General features: G+C 32.6%; 1 protein-coding gene across 3 annotated transcripts in view; it reads left to right on the top strand.

Moving 5' to 3' along the window:
* Positions 1 to 273: 273 nt before the first annotated feature.
* LOC142229803 (galactokinase-like) overlaps positions 274 to 19,596 on the top strand; it is a 154,810-nt gene continuing 135,487 nt past the window's right edge. The window contains exons 1-3 of one of the 3 annotated variants that reach the window (XM_075300382.1): positions 274 to 640; positions 12,234 to 12,629; positions 15,522 to 15,661. In XM_075300382.1, coding sequence (XP_075156497.1) covers positions 12,456 to 12,629; positions 15,522 to 15,661 — 314 coding nt within the window. In that variant the 5' untranslated portion in view covers positions 274 to 640; positions 12,234 to 12,455. The remainder of the gene's footprint in view (positions 641 to 12,233; positions 12,630 to 15,521; positions 15,662 to 19,596) is intronic. The other 2 variants (XM_075300381.1, XM_075300380.1) reach the window with 2 other exon arrangements.

The raw sequence follows: 19,596 nt of genomic DNA, 5'->3' as shown, positions 1-19,596 counted from the left end.
CAATCTAAATATTTATTCCCATTTAAATGCTAGAGTGATCTAACAATAGTTATTCGCGGGTTTCAGAGAAAGTTTATTTGAGACGAGAATAGCTTCTCACTTCTAAATTACAGTTGACCACACTCGAAAAGCCCATTGAATAACTGCAGAGAGAAATAATCAGCACTGTATACAGTAATCTACAATAACTAAAAAATATTATCAAAACTCAAGTATACAATACAATAATAAAAAATAAACAAATAACACTCTCCACACCAATGACAAACTCAACAATTCCTCTCGTTGCAATGCAATTCTAAACTGAAGAAACTTTTGGAAAGTTATGCCTCTGACTGAGGTCTATCAGTTTTTGTTTAGCTCTCTAAGAAAAAGCACAAACCAAACACTCACTCGTAACTTATTGGTGAATTTTTCAACAGACCCACAGAAAATAACCAAATTTCTATTTAGAATCATTGAAGACAATTAAAAAAGCCGGTTCTATAAACAAACATTATTCGGAATCGAAGAAAGTGTAAAAATATTAAGAAGTTAAAAAAAGAAATTACAGAGAGCCAACCATAAAAACAAATACAACAAGTACATACTACCGGTCGAAGTTTTAGTTCATTGACTGTCTGCCTTTTGAGGAGTGTGCGTGAGTATATCGTAGTACATTCATGTGGTTTTCTTCATTTGTTGCCTTAGTTCAGATCAATGTTGGTAAACATGATGAAATCGTACTATTTTTGGTGTATTTATAATCTCAGTGGTTACTTCACATAACAAATAGGTACACTAATTTCTGGTTTTATAAATTGTGATATATAATAATGGGTGTAGCCACACGGATGAAAAAGACTGTTTTTCATATGTTTGGCTATAAACATTATATGTTTGGAACACAAATTTTTAAACACAATATTTTTGAGTGCAAGCATATAATGTTCATAAACTAGCATAACATGTTTGGGACATATATGTTAATATGTTAGAACATATTATGTTTGGGACATAAAATGTTTTTAAATATAATATGCTTGGATGCAAACATATATTAATTTAGAAATAGCCTATAAACATATATGTGTTTAGTAGCTTGGAGCGCTATTTAACAGGGAGCGATATTGAATTAAGTTGGTGGTTGTTGCTTGTTATTACAAAATTAACATTTTATTTTTCCTTGGGCAATTGATCAGCTACTTCTTTGATCCTAACAAACTGTGTGGTCCGCTGTTCGAATCCCCGTCCGGCAAAAGGTAAAATTAAAATAAAAACAAGTATATAAGGCCGCAAGTTCGGCCAGGCCGAATCTTATGTACCCACCACCATGGATTGCGTAGAAACTTCTACGAAAGACTATCATCCACAATCGAATTACTTGGGTTGTGGTATCTTAAAACTTCTTAACATCGTTTTCTAAATTGTGATTTAGTCCATACATGGTATATATTAGACAAAAAAGTTATGTATAGTTAAGTCTACAAATAATTACGAATCGATATGGACTTTTTGTACGTAGAGAGCCAGAATTGAAATATGGGGGTCGCTTATATGGGGGCTATATACAATTATGAACTTGATATGGACCATTTTTTGTGTGATTGGGGATCGATTTATCTGAGGGCCATATATAACTATAGACCGATATGGACCTAGTTAGGCATGGTTGTTAACGACCATATACTAGCACAATGTACCAAATTTCAACTCACTCGGATGAAATTTGCTCCTCCAAGAGGTTCCAAAACCAAATCTCGGGATCGGTTTATATGGGGCTATGTACGATTATGGACTGATATGGACCACTTTTGGCATGGTTGTTAAATATCATATACTACCACCACGTACCAAATTTCAACCAGATCGGATGAATTTTGCTTCTCCAACAGGCACAGCAGGTCAAATCTGGGGATCGGTTTATATGGGAGCTATATATAATTATGGACTGATAGGAACCAATTCCTGCATGGTTGTTGGATACCATATACTAACATCACGTACCAAATTTCAACCGAATGGCAAGAATTTTGCTCTTCCAAGGGGCTCTGGAGGTCAAATCTGGGGATCGGTTTATATGGGGCCTATATATAATTATGGACCGATATCGACCAATTTTTGCATGGGAGTTTGAGGCCATATATTAACACCACGTACCAAATTTCAACTGAATCATCGATCGGTTTATATGCCCCATTTGCAATACCATCCGACCTACATCAATAACAACTACTTGTGCCAAGTTTCAAGTCGATAGCTTGTTTCGTTCGGAAGTTAGCGTGATTTCAACAGACGGACGGACGGACGGACATGCTCAGATCGACTCAGAATTTCACCACGACCCAGAATATATATACTTTATGGGGTCTTAGAGCAATATTTCGATGTGTTACAAACGGAATGACAAAGTTAATATACCCCCCATCCTATGGTGGTGGGTATAAAAAATCATACAATTGAATAATTTCTTCTACAATGTTTGTATTACAGAAAAAGTGCTAAGAACTAAAAAATCTCGTGGAAGTGAGAAAGATGTGGGGGAATATACAATTGGGCAGAAACAAAATTTTGAGCATTCAGGTCGAAAACCTATGTTGTTAGCACCTATATTACCTGTTTATTTTCATAATTCATTATGATTGTAAATATATAAATAAATAAATAAAATTTTGAGCACAATATTCCCAAACAATATTTTTATTTTTAAGCATATAATATTTTCGGGTGCAAAATGCTTCCAAACATATTATATGTTCACATAATAACATATTGTTTTTTGGAAGACAACATTATTGAATTTCGATGCAAAAATACAAAATGTTTGGTTCTTAGACTACCCAAACATATATTGTTTAGACCAATATGCTTTCAAACATATTATATATTGATAGAGATCAAACATCAAAAAGGCTAATCAATATTTTTTATACCCACCACCATAGAACAGAGATGAGAGTATAATCCGTTTGCTACACATCGAAATATCGATTTCCGGCTATATAAAGTATATATTTTCTTGATCAGGGAGAAATTATAAGACGTTACAAACATGTCCGTCTGTTGTAATCACGCTACAGCCCCCAATAATAGCACTATCGTCTAGAAATTTGGCACAGATTCGCCTTTTGTCTGCGAGCAGGCCAAATTCGAAGATGGGTTTTAATAGAGCTCCCATATAAACCGATCCCCTAATAAACCGTAGTTTTTATTAGATTGGCTGAAATTGGAAATCTATACAATTTTTGGGACCATAAATAAGGGTGCCGAAAATTATGTTTATCGGCCCATGTTTTAGTACAGCCCCCATATAGATCGATCTCCCGAGATTACTTCTTTGGCTTCTAAAAATGGTATTTTCTATTCGATTTGCCAGAAATTGGTACTTTAGGACGACAAATAGATGTACCGAAAATGGTGTGCTTCGGTCCATGTTTTAGTAAAGCCCCCATATAGATCGATCTCCTGATTTGATTTCTTGAGCGTCTAGACATCCGAACCTTCTTATAGCCCGATCTCCTGATTTGACTTTTTGAACTTAGAGACACCGCATTTTTATCCGATTTGCCTGAAATTCAAATTTAATAGGTATTTTTGGTCCGTTAATGGGTGAAGCGAATATGGTGTGGATCGGTCCAAGTTTTGGTATAGTCCCCATGTGTTAAATCTTCCGACTTCCATGTTGGTATATATGTTTGCTTGGCAGTTTGCTGTCATCAAATCCTCCTGAAATTCTATATATGTATCTCCAAGTAACCTGACGAAAGTTTTCTAATAATTATATTATTTGATTCATTGTGGTGGGTATTTAAGATTCTGCCCGACCGAATATACTTGTACTTGTTATGAAATTACACACATTTTTATTCCCTCCACCATAACTTTGTCATTCCTTTTGTAGCACATCGAAATATTGGTCTAAGACCCCATAAAGTATATATATTCTGGGTCGTGGTGAAATTCTGAGTCGATCTAGCGATGTCCGTCCGTCCGTCCGTGTGTTGAAATCGCGCTAACTTCCGAACGAAACAAGCTATCGACTTGAAACTTGGTACAAGTAGTTGTTTTTGATGTAGGTCGGATGATATTGCATATGAGCCTTATCAGACAACTTTTACGTATAGCCCCCATAAAAACCACAGAAGCAAATTTCATCCGATCCTGTTGAAATTTGGTACGTGGTGTTTATATATGGCCTCTAACACCCATGCAAATATTGGTCCATATCGGTTCATAATTATATATAGCCCCCATATAAACCGATCCCCAGAATTGACCTCCAAAGCCTCTTGGAGGCCAAAGATTTTATGACCTTAAAATACGAATGAGAACTTTGCTTAGCATAGAAGAGTTTTTTTCCTTGTCCATAAGTCGACACACTTTTCGATGAAGTCGTTTCGTCCTTATAGTTGAGTGTTTCAACTTAAAACTTGGTGTCTTCATATAAAAGAAAATTTTGTTTGACTACGATCAACTTGGCTTTAATTTCTGAAAAATTCTTCAAAATTGATGGAATCGTGTTCAAACTTGTTGGATTTTTGTGTTTTGACTACAAGCAAAAATGAGTTCAACAATACGAGGGCAGTTCGGAAACTTCTTAGCCTAGCATAAAAAGTGCGGTATAAACAGAAAAAAGTTAAGTGTTTTGGAAACTGGTGAATGTGTTAGGTGAAAGTGCTCCATCATATGCAACAGTAAAAATTGGGTTGCTGAATTTAAACGTGGTCGTACAAGCATTGAAGATGAACCACGTAGTGGACGTCCAAAAACGGCAACAACAACAGACATTGTAGCCAAAGTGCATGATATGGTATTAAGTGATCGACGAATAAAACTGCTTGAAATTGTTCATATCATGGGCATCTCAAATGATCGAGTCCATTTAATTTTGCATGAAGAACTACAGATGGATCGTTTTAAACGAAATAAAATGGATTTTAAGCGTCGTTTCATAACTGTTGATGAGACATGGATCCACCACTATACTCCAGAGACAAAAGAACAATCCCAACAATGGACTGAAGCTGGAGGAAGTGCCCCAAAGAAGGCAAAAACAATTCAATCGGCTGGTAAGGTTATGTCAGCGGTTTTTTGGGACTTCAAAGGTATTTTATTGATTGACTATCTGCAAAAGGGTAAAACAACAAATTCAGAGTACTATTGCAACCTTTTGGATCAAGTAAATGTACAAATTCGAGAAAAACGTCCTGGCTTAAAACACAAAAAATAATTTGTCATCAAGACGCGCACAAGAGTGTTTTAACAATGGCTAAAATCAACGAATTAAAGTACGAGTTGCTTGACCAACCATCTTATTCCCCTAATTTATTTTTTACTTGTTCCCAAATCTAAAAAATTCCTTGCTGACAAGCGTTTTACCCCAAATGAAGATGCAATTACAGTTGTAAACCACTATTTTGAAGACCTCGAGGAAAACTACTTTAATCAAGGGATGGAATTGCAAGAAAAGCGTTGGACTAAGGGCATTGAAGTTTCAGGAGATTATATTGAAAAATAAAAATATTTTTGAAAAACTAACTAGTCTCTTTCATTGATAGGCTAAGAAGTTTCCGAACCGCCCTCGTAGATATTATTATTCAATACTTTATTTTAAGAACGTTTTTTACTTGAAGCAAAAAATAATTTCTAATTTAAGTTGTCCTTAACACATTTTTAAAGGAAGAAAGGAAAATCCAACCAAAACAAAATTGTTTCCTAATATCAAGTAGGCAAAGCTCAAATTGTGAATGAATCTTTACATCAATTCTCCGATTCTTTGACTTAGAAATTAATTCAAAAATTATTAATGTAAAGATAAAATCTTTAAAACAAGATATGTTTTTTTCTCTGTATGATCATCATCATTCGGGATTTGTAGGCGGAAATGTTGATATTCGCCTCATATCACGAGGCACATCTTTGCGTTTTTCTCGAACCCGATATCCCCGCGAGACACCCACTTCATTTTGAACGCATCCAAGAGGCACATCCAATTACTTTCTCTAATTTGTGAATTTTATTTTTGTCATTTTACATATAATTTGATTGTGCCAATGTCATGAAAAAAGTTTTGTATTACAATCAGCTGATTGCTAAAAATTTCACTCAAGTTTCATTAACATAAACTATTATTGGCCTCTATTAAAATTTTCTAGTAAAACGGTCATAAGGATTGTCTCTTAATTGGTTGTCTATATTAACTGTGCGAAATATGTCTGAAATTTCAATATACATGGATGTTGTTGTTGAAATAAACCTTAAGTAGTTTTATCGTGATTCCTACTCAATGAACTTGGCACATTTTCCTATGGGCTTTGATTGCAGCTTTTAACTCATATTTTATCTCATTACTGGTTGAAAACATATCATCATTTTTATACCCACCACCATAGGATGGGGGGTATATTAACTTTGTCATTCCGTTTGTAACACATCGAAATATTGCTCTAAGACCCCATAAAGTATATATATTCTGGGTCGTGGTGAAATTCTGAGTCGATCTGAGCATGTCCGTCCGTCCGTCCGTCCGTCCGTCCGTCTGTTGAAATCACGCTAACTTCCGAACGAAACAAGCTATCGACTTGAAACTTGGCACAAGTAGTTGTTATTGATGTAGGTCGGATGGTATTGCAAATGGGGCATATCGGTCCACTTTTACGTATAGCCCCCAAAATTGGCTTGCGAGGCCTCTAAGAGAAGCAAATTTCATCCGATCCGGCTGAAATTTGGTACATGGTGTTAGTATATGGTCTCTAACAACCATGCGAAAATTGGTCCACATCGGTGCATAATTATATATAGACCCCATATAAAACGATCCCCCGATTTGGCTTGCGAGGTCCGTAAGAGAAGCAAATTTCGTCCGATCCGGCTGAAATTTGGTACATGGTGTTAGTATATGATCTCTAACAACCATGCAAAAATTGGTCCACATCGGTCCATAATTATATATATTTCCCCCAAATAAACCGATCCCCCGATTTGGCTTGCGAGGTCGCTAAGAGAAGCAAATTTCATCCGATCCGGCTGAAATTTTGTACGTGATGTTAGTATATGGTCTATAACAACCATGCAAATATTGGTCCACATCGGTTTATAATTATATATAGCCCCCATATAAACCGATCGATGATTCAGTTGAAATTTGGTACGTGGTGTTAATATATGGCCTCAAACTCCCATGCAAAAATTGGTCGATATCGGTCCATAATTATATATAGGCCCCATATAAACCGATCCCCAGATTTGACCTCCAGAGCCCCTTGGAAGAGCAAAATTCTTGCCATTCGGTTGAAATTTGGTACGTGATGTTAGTATATGGTATCCAACAACCATGCAGGAATTGGTTCCTATCAGTCCATAATTATATATAGCTCCCATATAAACCGATCCCCAGATTTGACCTGCTGTGCCTGTTGGAGAAGCAAAATTCATCCGATCTGGTTGAAATTTGGTACGTGGTGGTAGTATATGATATTTAACAACCATGCCAAAAGTGGTCCATATCAGTCCATAATCGTACATAGCCCCATATAAACCGATCCCGAGATTTGGTTTTGGAACCTCTTGGAGGAGCAAATTTCATCCGAGTGAGTTGAAATTTGGTACATTGTGCTAGTATATGGTCGTTAACAACCATGCCTAACTAGGTCCATATCGGTCTATAGTTATATATGGCCCTCAGATAAATCGATCCCCAATCACACAAAAATTGGTCCATATCAAGTTCATAATTGTATATAGCCCCCATATAAGCGACCCCCATATTTCAATTCTGGCTCTCTACGTACAAAAAGTCCATATCGATTCGTAATTATTTGTACACTTAACTATACATAACTTTTTTGTCTAATATATACCATGTATGGACTAAATCACAATTTAGAAAACGATGTTAAGAAGTTTTAAGATACCACAACCCAAGTAATTCGATTGTGGATGATAGTCTTTCGTAGAAGTTTCTACGCAATCCATGGTGGTGGGTACATAAGATTCGGCCTGGCCGAACTTGCGGCCTTATATACTTGTTTATCATAATTCCTATCATGACTCCTACCCAATGAACTTGGTACATTTTTATATTACGTTTTGGGTACAGCTTTTAACAATCTCATCACTAGTTGCAAACATATGTTTTGTCAGATAGTGTGCCGCACAAGTGTTTATGACAAGTGATGAGGGTGATTGTTTTCTTTCTGACCGGTATTCTCTGATGGGCACTCATATGTTTTGTATTCATTACTCTTTGTCAAGATATTCGCATTTTTATGAGTATTTTTGTTTGAGTTAAAAATAATGAGTTTCACTCAAAGCTGATTTGGATAGCATAATAAACCCCTAAGAAATATGAATGCGAAAGACATTTTACAAACACCCTACTACAATAATTTCGAAGATAATATAAAGTGATTTATATATCATATACATATATATAAATGTGTATTTTCAAAAAAGTTACAAATAGATAATAAACACAAGTATGTACGGCCGTAAGTTCGGCCAGGCCGAAACTTATGTACCCTCCACCATGGATTGCGTAGAAACTTCTCCTAAACACTGACATCCACAATCGAATTACTTAAGTTGCGGTAACGCTTGCCGATGGCAAGGTATCTTAAAACCTCTTAACACCGTCTTCTTAATTGTATGTAAGTCCATACGTGGTTATATTTAATCAAAAAAGATCGATCAAATACGTATATAATTCAGTTTGACAAAGTTTTCTATAGACATAAAATTTTGACAAAATTTTCTATAGAAAAAAAATTTTCACAAAATTTTCTATAGAAATAAAATTTTCACAAAATTTTCTATAGAAAGAAAATTTTGACAAGATTTTAACAAACTTTTCTATAGAAATAAAATTTTAACAAAATTTTCTATAGAAATAAAATTTTGACAAAATTTTCTATAGAAATAAAATTTTAGCAAAAATTTTCTATAGAAATAAAATTTTAACAAAATTTTCTATATAAATATAATTTTGACATAAAATTTTGACAAAAATTTTCTATAGAAATAAAATTTTAACAAAATTTTCTATAGAAATAAAATTTTCACAAAATTTTCTATTGAAAGAAAATTTTGACAAAATTTTAACAAACTTTTCTATAGAAATAAAATTTTAACAAAATTTTCTATAGAAATAAATTTTTGACAAAATTTTCTATAGAAATAAAATTTTAGCAAAAATTTTCTATAGAAATGAAATTTTAACAAAATTTTCTATATAAATATAATTTTGACAAAATTTTCTATAGAAATAAAATTTTGGTAGATTATTTTTAGCTCGAGTGCCAACCATGATTATGAACCGAATAAAATTTTAACAAAATTTTCTATAGAAATAAAATGTTGACAATGATGAAAATTTGATTATGAACCAAATAAAATTTTAACAAAATTTTCTATAGAAATAAAATTTTGACAAAATTTTCTGTAGAAATAAAATTTTGACAAAATTTTCTATAGAAATAAAATTTTGGTAAATTATTTTTGGCTCGAGTGGCAACCATGATTTTGAACCGATATGGACTTTGTGTGATTGGAGATCGGCTATATATAGCTATAGACCGATATGGAACAATTTTGGTATGGTTGTTAGCGGCCATATACTAACACCAAGTTCCAAATTTGAACCGGATCGGATGAATTTTGCTCCTCCAAGAGGCTCCGGAGGTCAAATCTGGAGAACGTTTTATATGGGGGCTATATATAATTATGGACCGATGTGGACTAATTTTTGCATGGTTGTTAGAGACAATGTACCAACATTATGTACCAAATTTCAGGCGGATCGGATGAAATTTGCTTCTCGTTGAGGCTCCGCCAGCCAACTTTGGGGATCGGTTTATGTGGGGGCTATATATAATTATGGACCGATGTGGACCAATTATTGCACGGTTGTTGGAGACCATATACCAACATCATGTACCAAATTTCAGCCGGATCGGATGAAATATGCTTCTGTTAGAGGCTCCACAAGCCAAGTCTGAGGGTCCCTTTATATGGGGGCTATACGTAAAAGTGGATCGATATGGCCCATTTGCAATACCATCCGGCATACATCAATAACAACTACCCAGCAAAAAAGGCGTCTCCAAAAAAGTAATGAAAATGTTCTTTTGGATCCGGAAGTGGTTCAAAATTGACGCAGAAGCGATGAATTTAACATGGGCTTGACGGAAGTCCTATGACAAGCCCATTTTAACAGGCGTTGCACCGAACTTGCATCACTTCTTTCGGTGTGATCCGAATTCGATGTTTTGGATGAAAATTAAAAAAATCTGTGATATTTTGTCAAATAAATACTTTTATATTTTTTTATAATTTTTAATGGATCGGAAACGTTTGACTTCAAATTTTTTCAAAAATTCACAATTTTTTTCAAATTGAGTTTAGCATTTTTTCGACAAAATTTAAATGATTTGTACCATTTTATGAATTTTACTCTGTTTTTAACCTATTTGAAACAAAAAAGTTAAAATTACCCATTAAAAGTATGAAAAAACCAAGTTATAAAAAATTGAATTAAGAGAACTTCCTGGGTAGTCAAAATAAAGAACATCATTGGGAGTGCATCTTCTGGAAGTGCTTTTAAAGTTGTGCTTGTGGAAGAACTTCCAAATTTTTTTGCTGGGTACTTGTGCCAAGTTTCAAGTTGATAGCTTGTTTCGTTCGGAAGTTATTTAGCGTGATTTCGGACGGACATGCTTAGATCGACTTAGAATTTCACCACGACCCAGAATATATATACTTCATGGGGTCTTAGAGCAATATTTCGATGTGTTACAAACGGAATGACAAAGTTAATATACCCCCCCCCCCCCTATCATATGGTGGAGGGTATAAAAATATTAAAAAACATGTTTCTTCAAGAAATTACAATTCGTCGTAGTTCATTCTTACTATTCTTTGAAGTCCTAATACAATTTTCTTGTGCTATACTCGTACTTTAATTAATATGATATTTAAGTGTGTCAAGTTTGATCTAATTTAAGCCTCCTATGTTCGTTTTTCCGGTTTATGCAAATATGGCCAAAATTCCCACACTTTACACAAAATTCTGTGATGATTTCCACATATCTTAGTCATATCCTACACACTGTAATGCCAGAATTTCCACAGAACGGGTGAGTTTTAAATAAGCCTCCAAGTCGCCTTGACTTGACCAAATAATATATCACAACCCACACTTGACCACATATCTTGGCGAGATCTAACCAATATCCTTGTAAAATCGCCAAATCGTAGCAACAATTTTAAATATTACTAAAATTGTCCCATATCTCGAATACATATATATCGCCTGATAAATCAAAAATGCTCTTTTGTACAATTGCATTAATATTTCTCTCGCTTCATATTTCCCATATTTTTTTACTAACATTGTTTTTCATCCCAGAACGTTAGCCGATTTAAATTTTAATTCCAGAGTTTTTGTAGAAGTACAAAAAATTGTGTCCATTAAAAGTATTTGTATCTGGAAATGCAAACCTTTATATAGCTCCCAGCAAATTTGAAGTACACCCAGAGAAGGAATATGATCACCTCAAATATGTTTTAAGAGCAAAATGTTATTTTTGGGTGGTGACCATGTAACATGATTTTCGCAACCATGTTATTTTCTCGGAAATCATGTGTCCGATTTCGGCAAGCAGGTTATATTTGACGAGAAAATAACATTTTAGTGACAAACATGTTACATGGTCACCATACAAAAATAACATTTTGCTCTTGAAACATGTTTGAAGTGATCATATTCCTTCTCTGCGTGTAGTCGAGATAGTAACACAAATGTTTGTATACATAGTGGTGAAGGGTATAATATAGTCGGCTCCGCCCGACTTTAGACTTTACTTACTTGTTTTTTACAAAATTTGTGACATTTGGGATAAAGAAAACTGAGATAAATAGATAAATGAAACTAAAATCAAATAATTTGTTTGTAATAAAAATAAATTTAATAACTGTATACTATTAAAGTTTTATATCTTCCGTTTAGTACTTAAACCGGTTATCGGACGATAATCCACTATAAACAATAATAAGGAATTGAGAAGCCCACCTTAATATAATACGATATATAACCAGCACCGTTTGTTTTTACTCCTATTTCAAGTGTTAAAATAAATTGAAACATACTAAAATTTAAGAAAACCCACACTTCTTTTTTGGACAAGATTTTAAAATTGCTCTGCTGCCTTTTGGCTTGAGTGTGTGACTATTTATATGTATATTCCTTTAAATTACAGTCAATCAAAAGCTGAAAAGGACCTCTTCAAATAACGTCGACGAGTAGTAGGATAGCTGTCTACATCAATACTACCAGCTCCATAGGCAACCAGCATCATCAAATGCAACATCATTAGGGCTGCACTTGAAGACAGTATTGCACAGACACCCGTAGAAGAGCAAAATACAACGTCCTTACAACAACTATTCAAATAAAATCTAAAAAAAAAGAAGAAACCATTATGTCCTCCTTGCTAACCACAAAGCTGCCAACATTTGAAGAAATTCTAGAAACTGCCAAAGAGACATTTCGTCAAAACTTTGGCCATGAGCCAGAATTAGCCTGCTGTGCACCGGGACGTGTTAATTTGATTGGTGAACATGTTGATTACAATGACGGTTATGTTTTGCCCATGGTAAGTGGTGATATTTAGCATAGAAAGACATTTTAGATTTTCCCGAAATGGGCGAGGGATATTACTATGAAAAAAAAAAAAAATAAAATAGTTAAAGTGCTAATTAAGTGGCCATTAAACTGAAACTAGGACAAGAAGAAAATGTTTGCTTTAAATGTCTGACTGTTTTAATTTTTTGTTATAAGTCACGCATTGTTCTCATAAAATTAACCCTTTAAATGCCGTATCTTATAGAAGTCTACACGCAGAGAAGGAATATGATCACCTCAAACATGTTTCAAGAGCAAAATGTTATTTTTGTATGGTGACCATATAACATGTTTGTCACTAAAATGTTATTTTCTCGTCAAATATAAACTGCTTAACGAAATCAGATACATGATTTCCGAGAAAATAACATGGTTGCGAAAATCATGTTACATGGTCACCACCCAAAATTAATATTTTGCTCTTAAAACAGGTGGAAAAACAGGTGAGGTGATCATATTCCTTCTCTGGGTGTAGAAAATGTGCTACCATTTCATCGAAATTTTATGTTTTGGAGAATATTTTATAGAAAAGTTTAATTTATCTATTTAATTTTGTCACCTTTGTATTTCTATAGTCAATTTCATCGATTTCTATAGTAAATTTCGTAAAAATTTTACTTCTATGGAAATTTTTGCCAAAGTGTTATTTCTATAGAAAATTTCGTCAAAATGTATGTCTATAGAAAATTTCTACAACATTTTATTTCTACACAAAAATTCATCGAAATTTTATTTCCATTGAAAAATTCATGGAAATTTTATTTCTCTAGAAAATTTCATCGACAGTTTATTTCTATAGAAAATTTCGTCGAAATTTTATTTCTATACAAAATTTCGTCAAAATTTCATTTTTTATATAATTTTTTTTTTTTTTTAATTTGAAAATTTCTTAGAGTCTTTATTTCCATAGCAAATTTGGTTGAAATTTTATGTCTATTTTCTATAGACATAAAATTTCAACCAATTTCCATCAAAATTTTATTTTTATCAAAATTTTCATCGAAATTTTATTTCTATAGAAAATTTCGTCGAAATTGTATTTTTTATAGAAAATTTTGTCGAAATTTCTTAGAATTTTAAATTCTATTTTGTCAAAATTTTATTTCTGTAGAAAAATTTATAAAATTTTATTTCTATAGAAAATTTAGTCTAATTTTAAAATTTCTATAGAAAATTTTGTAGAAATTTTATTTCTACAGAAATTTCGTCTAAATGTTATTCCTATTGAAAATTTCTAGCAATTTTATTTCGTCGAAATTTTATTTCTATAGAAAATTTCGTCAAAATTTTATTTCTGTAGAAAAATTTATAAAATTTTATTTCTATAGAAAATTTAGTCCAATTTTAAAATTTCCATAGAAAATTTTGTAGAAATTTTATTTCTACAGAAAGTTCGTCTAAATGTTTTTTCTATTGAAAATTTCTATCAATTTTATTTCGTCGAAATTTTAGTTCTATAGAAAATTTCGTCAAAATTTTATTTCTGTAGAATAATTTATAAAATTTTATTTCTATAGAAAATTTAGTCCACTTTAAAAATTTCAATAGAAAATTTTGTAGAAATTTTATTTCTACAGAAATTTCGTCTAAATGTTATTTCTATACAAAATTTCTAGCAATTTAATTTCTATAGAAAATTTCGTCAAAATTTTATTTCTGTAGAATAATTTATAAAATTTTATTTCTATAGAAAATTTAGTCCAATTTAAAAATTTCTATATAAATTTTGTTGAAATTTTATTTCTACAGAAATTTCGTCTAAATGTTATTTCTATAGAAAATTTCTAGCAATTTTATTTCGTCGAAATTTTGTGTCTACAGAAAATTTCGTCGAAATTTTATTTCTATAGAAAAAATCATCGAAATTTTATTTCTCATTTCATTCATTCATTTCATTTATTTATTTTCGCATAATTTCTATAGAAATAAAATAAAATGTCATCATGAGGGATGTGGTAATTCCGAAACGTTCGTCCATCCAAATATCTTGCAGTCTATAGGGCTTTGTCCAAATAAATTTGACAAACATTCTTTTCCTCTGTTGGTTAAGCTACTCTTCTAGTTTAGTCAACACAATGGTTTTAAAGCTGAGATCAAAACAACAAATAAGACATTTTATATCTGTAGAAAATTTTGTCCAATTTGAAAATTTCGTCGAAATTTTATATCTATAGAAAATTTCATAGAAATTTTATTTCTAAAGAACATTTCATCGAAATTTTATGTGTATAGAAAATTTCGTCGAAATTTTTTGTTTATAGAAAATTTTGTGGAAATTTTATGTTTAAAGAAAATTCCGTCGAAATAATATGTTTGTAGAAAATTTTATCAAAATTTTATTTCCATAGAAAATTTCGTCGAAATTTGATTGCTATACAAATTTTTTTGTATATTATACTTCTATAGAAATGTTGTTTCTATAGAAATTTTCGTCGAAATTTTATTTCTATATGCTATAGAAAATCTCATTGAAAATTTTGTTCTATGTACTATAGAAAATTTCGCCAAAAGTTTATGCTATAGAAAATTTCGTCGTTTATTGTAATAGAAAAATTTTTCGACATTTTATTTCGATTGGAAATTTCGTCGAATTTTAATTTAAAAACTAAATAATCATGGGCATTTTATTTAAACAAATTTCTTATATTTGTAAGAAGATTCGATTAAAATAAAGTAAATTTAATTTTGTAAAGATTTTGATTTATCCTTCGTTTATGTGGGTTAATTTATGATTCCATATTTGTATTTAGCAAAAAAAAAAACATAGCATAATCAAAATGAAATTCATGCAGACAATGAACAAAAAAAAACTGAAACCACAGGATCATTTAATTTTTCGTCTCTTTTTTATCCTTTCTGTTAGGCTCTTCCTATGGTAACGGTGTTTGTTGGCAGTCAACGTCCAGGTAATGAAGCTGATATAATTACATGCTGCGCTAGTGTTGATGAGCCGAAGCGTGTGGAGTTTTCATTAACGGATTTGCAACGTGGCCAAAAACCCAAGTAAGTATGCCTGGCACAGGTATTAATGGTATCTTTAATGTTTGGTCATTCACCTTATTTGTTCTGACTCGCTGGGTGGATTAAAATTTGAGGGCCGTTTTTTATGAATTTAATTCACATGAATTAAATTCAAACTCGATTCGATTAAAATTTCTATTTGTCAAATTTCAAGCAAATATGTATCTAAAAATTTTAACTAATAACGTTATGAGGAAACTACCAAGAAGTAAGAATGAGTTTCGGTCGTGAAAAGCGGACTCAACTAATTCCATTGAATTAGAAATATTCTTTATCTCAAGGAGTATTAGCTTTAATAACGTCCTTTATGGATGTTTATTAAGAAATAGTTCTATATTTCTATAAAAAATCCATTGAAATTAAGCTCTTTACAAATTTCATTTTTTGTTATTACTGCATTTGGAAGCGCAAGTGTCCGCGGATTAAGGAAACATGAAAATAGATTCAAAAGCAAAGCTTTTCTTCTTCCATGGCTTCCATTAAATATTGGTTAAATGATTTTGGATATGAGCCACATACACTTAGCTAAAGCAGGCTAATACGAAGGGTAAAGGGACAAAAATTCACCAAATTGTATTGCCAAATGAAGTTGTATGAATTAATTGAGCGTCCCATATCTACATTGGCCAAGAGATAACTTGAGACGCATTGGGTGTCGCGAGTAGGGATTGCAATGAGAATCAAAAAGTCAACTTTTGACTTTTGTAAACTCAACGTTTAGACCATTGGCTTTTAGTATAGCTATGATATGGGAGATGTTTACCTTATTTGTACTTTATTAGGATACCTTATCAAATATTTTTGTTATGAGCAAATGAAAATATGGAAATTGTTTTTCCCGAAAAATTTTAAAATAACATGTCAGTTCATCCTCTATCATACAATTTATGTTCCAGAATCACAAACTACTTCTTATCTCCTTTTAAAGCTCCACAATTCTGTTATCTTTGGTTAATTGCTTTAAAATTTGCATTTAATATGCAACTTTCCATGTTTAGCCTAATTTTGTGCAAAACTACATTCAGCTAAACTCCTAGAAATTTCTGTCCAATTAACTAACATTGCGATTCATTCATGTTTACAAAGTCCTTGAATCCATACTCTGCAAAAAGTATTTAAATTTTCAATGAGACATAAATTATACAGAAAGCAAAACAACTCGAAAGTAACTAAAGCTCTTAACGGACAAAGTTACTGTCGGATTTTGGTTTTTTTGTTTTGCGATTGCACTCACTCATACACACACCCACACTCGCATCTATGACGCATTTCAGGTTTAAAATTCGTCCTTATCTCCTGGCGTTTAGGCAATAGTAGTTGTGGATCTTGGATATAGCCTTAAAAGCTCATCACCTGTCTAACGAATGAAGCGAATAAAAAGTCGTAAAAAGTAACTGAAAGAAGTCAGGGAAGTGAAACAGCAAAAAGTATGCAAACGAAAGAAAAAATTAAAACCCAACAGTGGTTCATTTCCGGCCAACCAATTTCAACGATACAAAGACATTGCACAACTAGGGGAAATAGAATTCAAAGAGTTGCATGTTTCTTAGACAATAGACGAGTTGTTTCTCTCAAAAATATACAAGACAATAATGCTAATTTTTCACAATTAGAAAACGTTGCAAAATGACATAAAAAAGTTCAATTGGAGTTCTTAAACTCAGGCAGAGCTGAACCGATTTGCTTGAAGTGGCCTGTAAAAATAGATCGTGAAATAGGGTATCCCATTTTTTCATATCTATTCCCGACAACTTATTTTTTATTCGACATTTAATTCATTCAATTTGTAACTCATCCAAATATCGATTTCCAGCTATAGAAAGCATATGTATAAATTTTTTTTGTCAGGAGAAATTCTATGTTAAAACCGTTTAACGATGTCCATGCATTTGTTCGCATACAATCAAATGCCTGTACTGTAAATTATAGGACCTTGAGTCTTATTGTGCAGGAACCAAACTCAATAAATAAATAAATAAAATAAAAAACCTGTTGTCATCACAATAGAGCCTTCAATAATGTTTTTTGCCTGTAAAGTGTAAAGATAAAATCGTTGGAACCGGTATGCTTTTTATACCCTCCACCATAGCATGGCGGGTATAAATCGATCCCCAGATTCGACCTCTGGAACCTCTTGATTCGCTGTAAATTTGGTACATTGTGTTAGTATATGGTCGCTAACAGCCACGCAAAAATTGGTCCATATCGGTCTATAGTTATATATAGCCAATGGTCAATCACATCAAAATTGGTCCATATTGCCAAAACTAATCTACCAACATTTTATTTCTATAGAAAGTTTTGTCAAAATTTTACTTCTGTAGAAAATTTTGTTAAAATTTTATTTCTGTAGGAAATTTTGTCAACATTTTATTTCTATAAAAAATTTTGTCAAAATTTTATTTCTATAGAAAATTTTGTCGAACTGAATTATATACGTATTTAATCGGCTTTTTTTGTTTAATATATCCCTCGTATGGACTAACTTACAATTTAGAAGGATTTTTTAACATACCTTGCCATCGGCGAGTATTACCCAAGTAATTCGATTGTGGATGACAGTCTTTAGTATAAGTTTCTACGCAATCCATGGTGGAGGGTACATAAGATTCGGCCTGTCCGATCTTACGGCCGTATATACTTGTTAGTACCTCATTTCGACAATAAATCAGTTTCCAACAAAATAAGGTCTCCTGAAATATTGGTCTCAGACCCCACAAAAAATATTCTGGGTCCTGGAGAAATTCTGAGTCGATCTAGCGATGTCCCCCCGTCTGTCTGTTGAAATCAAGCTAACTTCCCACAGAAACAAGCAATCGACTTGCAACTTTGTACATGTAGTTATTATTAAAGTAGGTCGGAGGTACTACAAATATTTCAAGAGACGGGCGGACAGGCAGACATCGCTAGATCAACAGAGATTTTCACCAGGACCTAGAAAATATATTTTATGGGGTCTGTGACCAATGTTTCGATATGTTATAAACGAATTGATAAAGTTTCTATGTGCTGAACCACTTTTAGATATAACCGGCAAATAAATAAAGTTTCAATGTGCTGAACCACTTTAAGATATAACCGGCAAATAAATAGACCCTTAGTTTCGACTTACGAAGCCTCTTGGAAAAGCTTTAAATTTGGTACGTGATCGAAGTATATGCCCTCGAAAACCAGTGCAAAAATTGGATCAAATCAGTCCATAATAATATATAGCCCCTATAAAAATCAGTCCCCGGATTTAGCCTTCGGAGCCTCTGGAAGAGCAAATTTCATCCGATTTGATTAAAATTTGCTACGTGAAGTTTATATATACACGGACGAAAAAGACTGTTTTTCATATGTTTGGGTGTAAAAATTATATGTTTTTAACTCAAATTTTTTAACACAATATTTTTAAGTGCAAGCATATAATGTTCATAAACTAGCATAACATGTTTGGGACATATGTATTAATATGTTTGAACATATTATGTTTGGGACATAAACTGTTTGTAAATATAATATTATCTAAGCATATTATATTTACAAACATATATTAATTTAGAAATAGCCTATAAACATATATGTGTTTAGTAAGAGAGACCTAGAGAGTAGAGGTGTGCACGTGAGTAATATTTTGCTCACGCTCTTGCAATCACGCACACTCACGCACGATATGTTTTGGTAGGACTCACGCTCACGAAAAGAAAATTTGTACTCACGCACGAAAAGCTTTTAAATGTCGTGACTGACGAAAAATATCGTGACTCACGAAAAATATCGTGACTCACGAAAAATATCGTGGCTCACGAAAAACCTCGTGACTCACGAATAATTTTATGAGTGATTTACCTATAGAACCTGATTGAAAATATGAGTATGGTTAAAATCGAGTGCGTTATAAAACTCTGTCACTAATATTATAAATAAATTCAACT

Source organism: Haematobia irritans, chromosome 3 (assembly GCF_050003625.1).
Source record: "Haematobia irritans isolate KBUSLIRL chromosome 3, ASM5000362v1, whole genome shotgun sequence".
NCBI lineage: Eukaryota > Metazoa > Arthropoda > Insecta > Diptera > Muscidae > Haematobia > Haematobia irritans.
The sequence above is the reverse complement of the archived record's forward strand: the minus strand, read 5'-3'. Positions and strand labels throughout refer to the sequence as shown.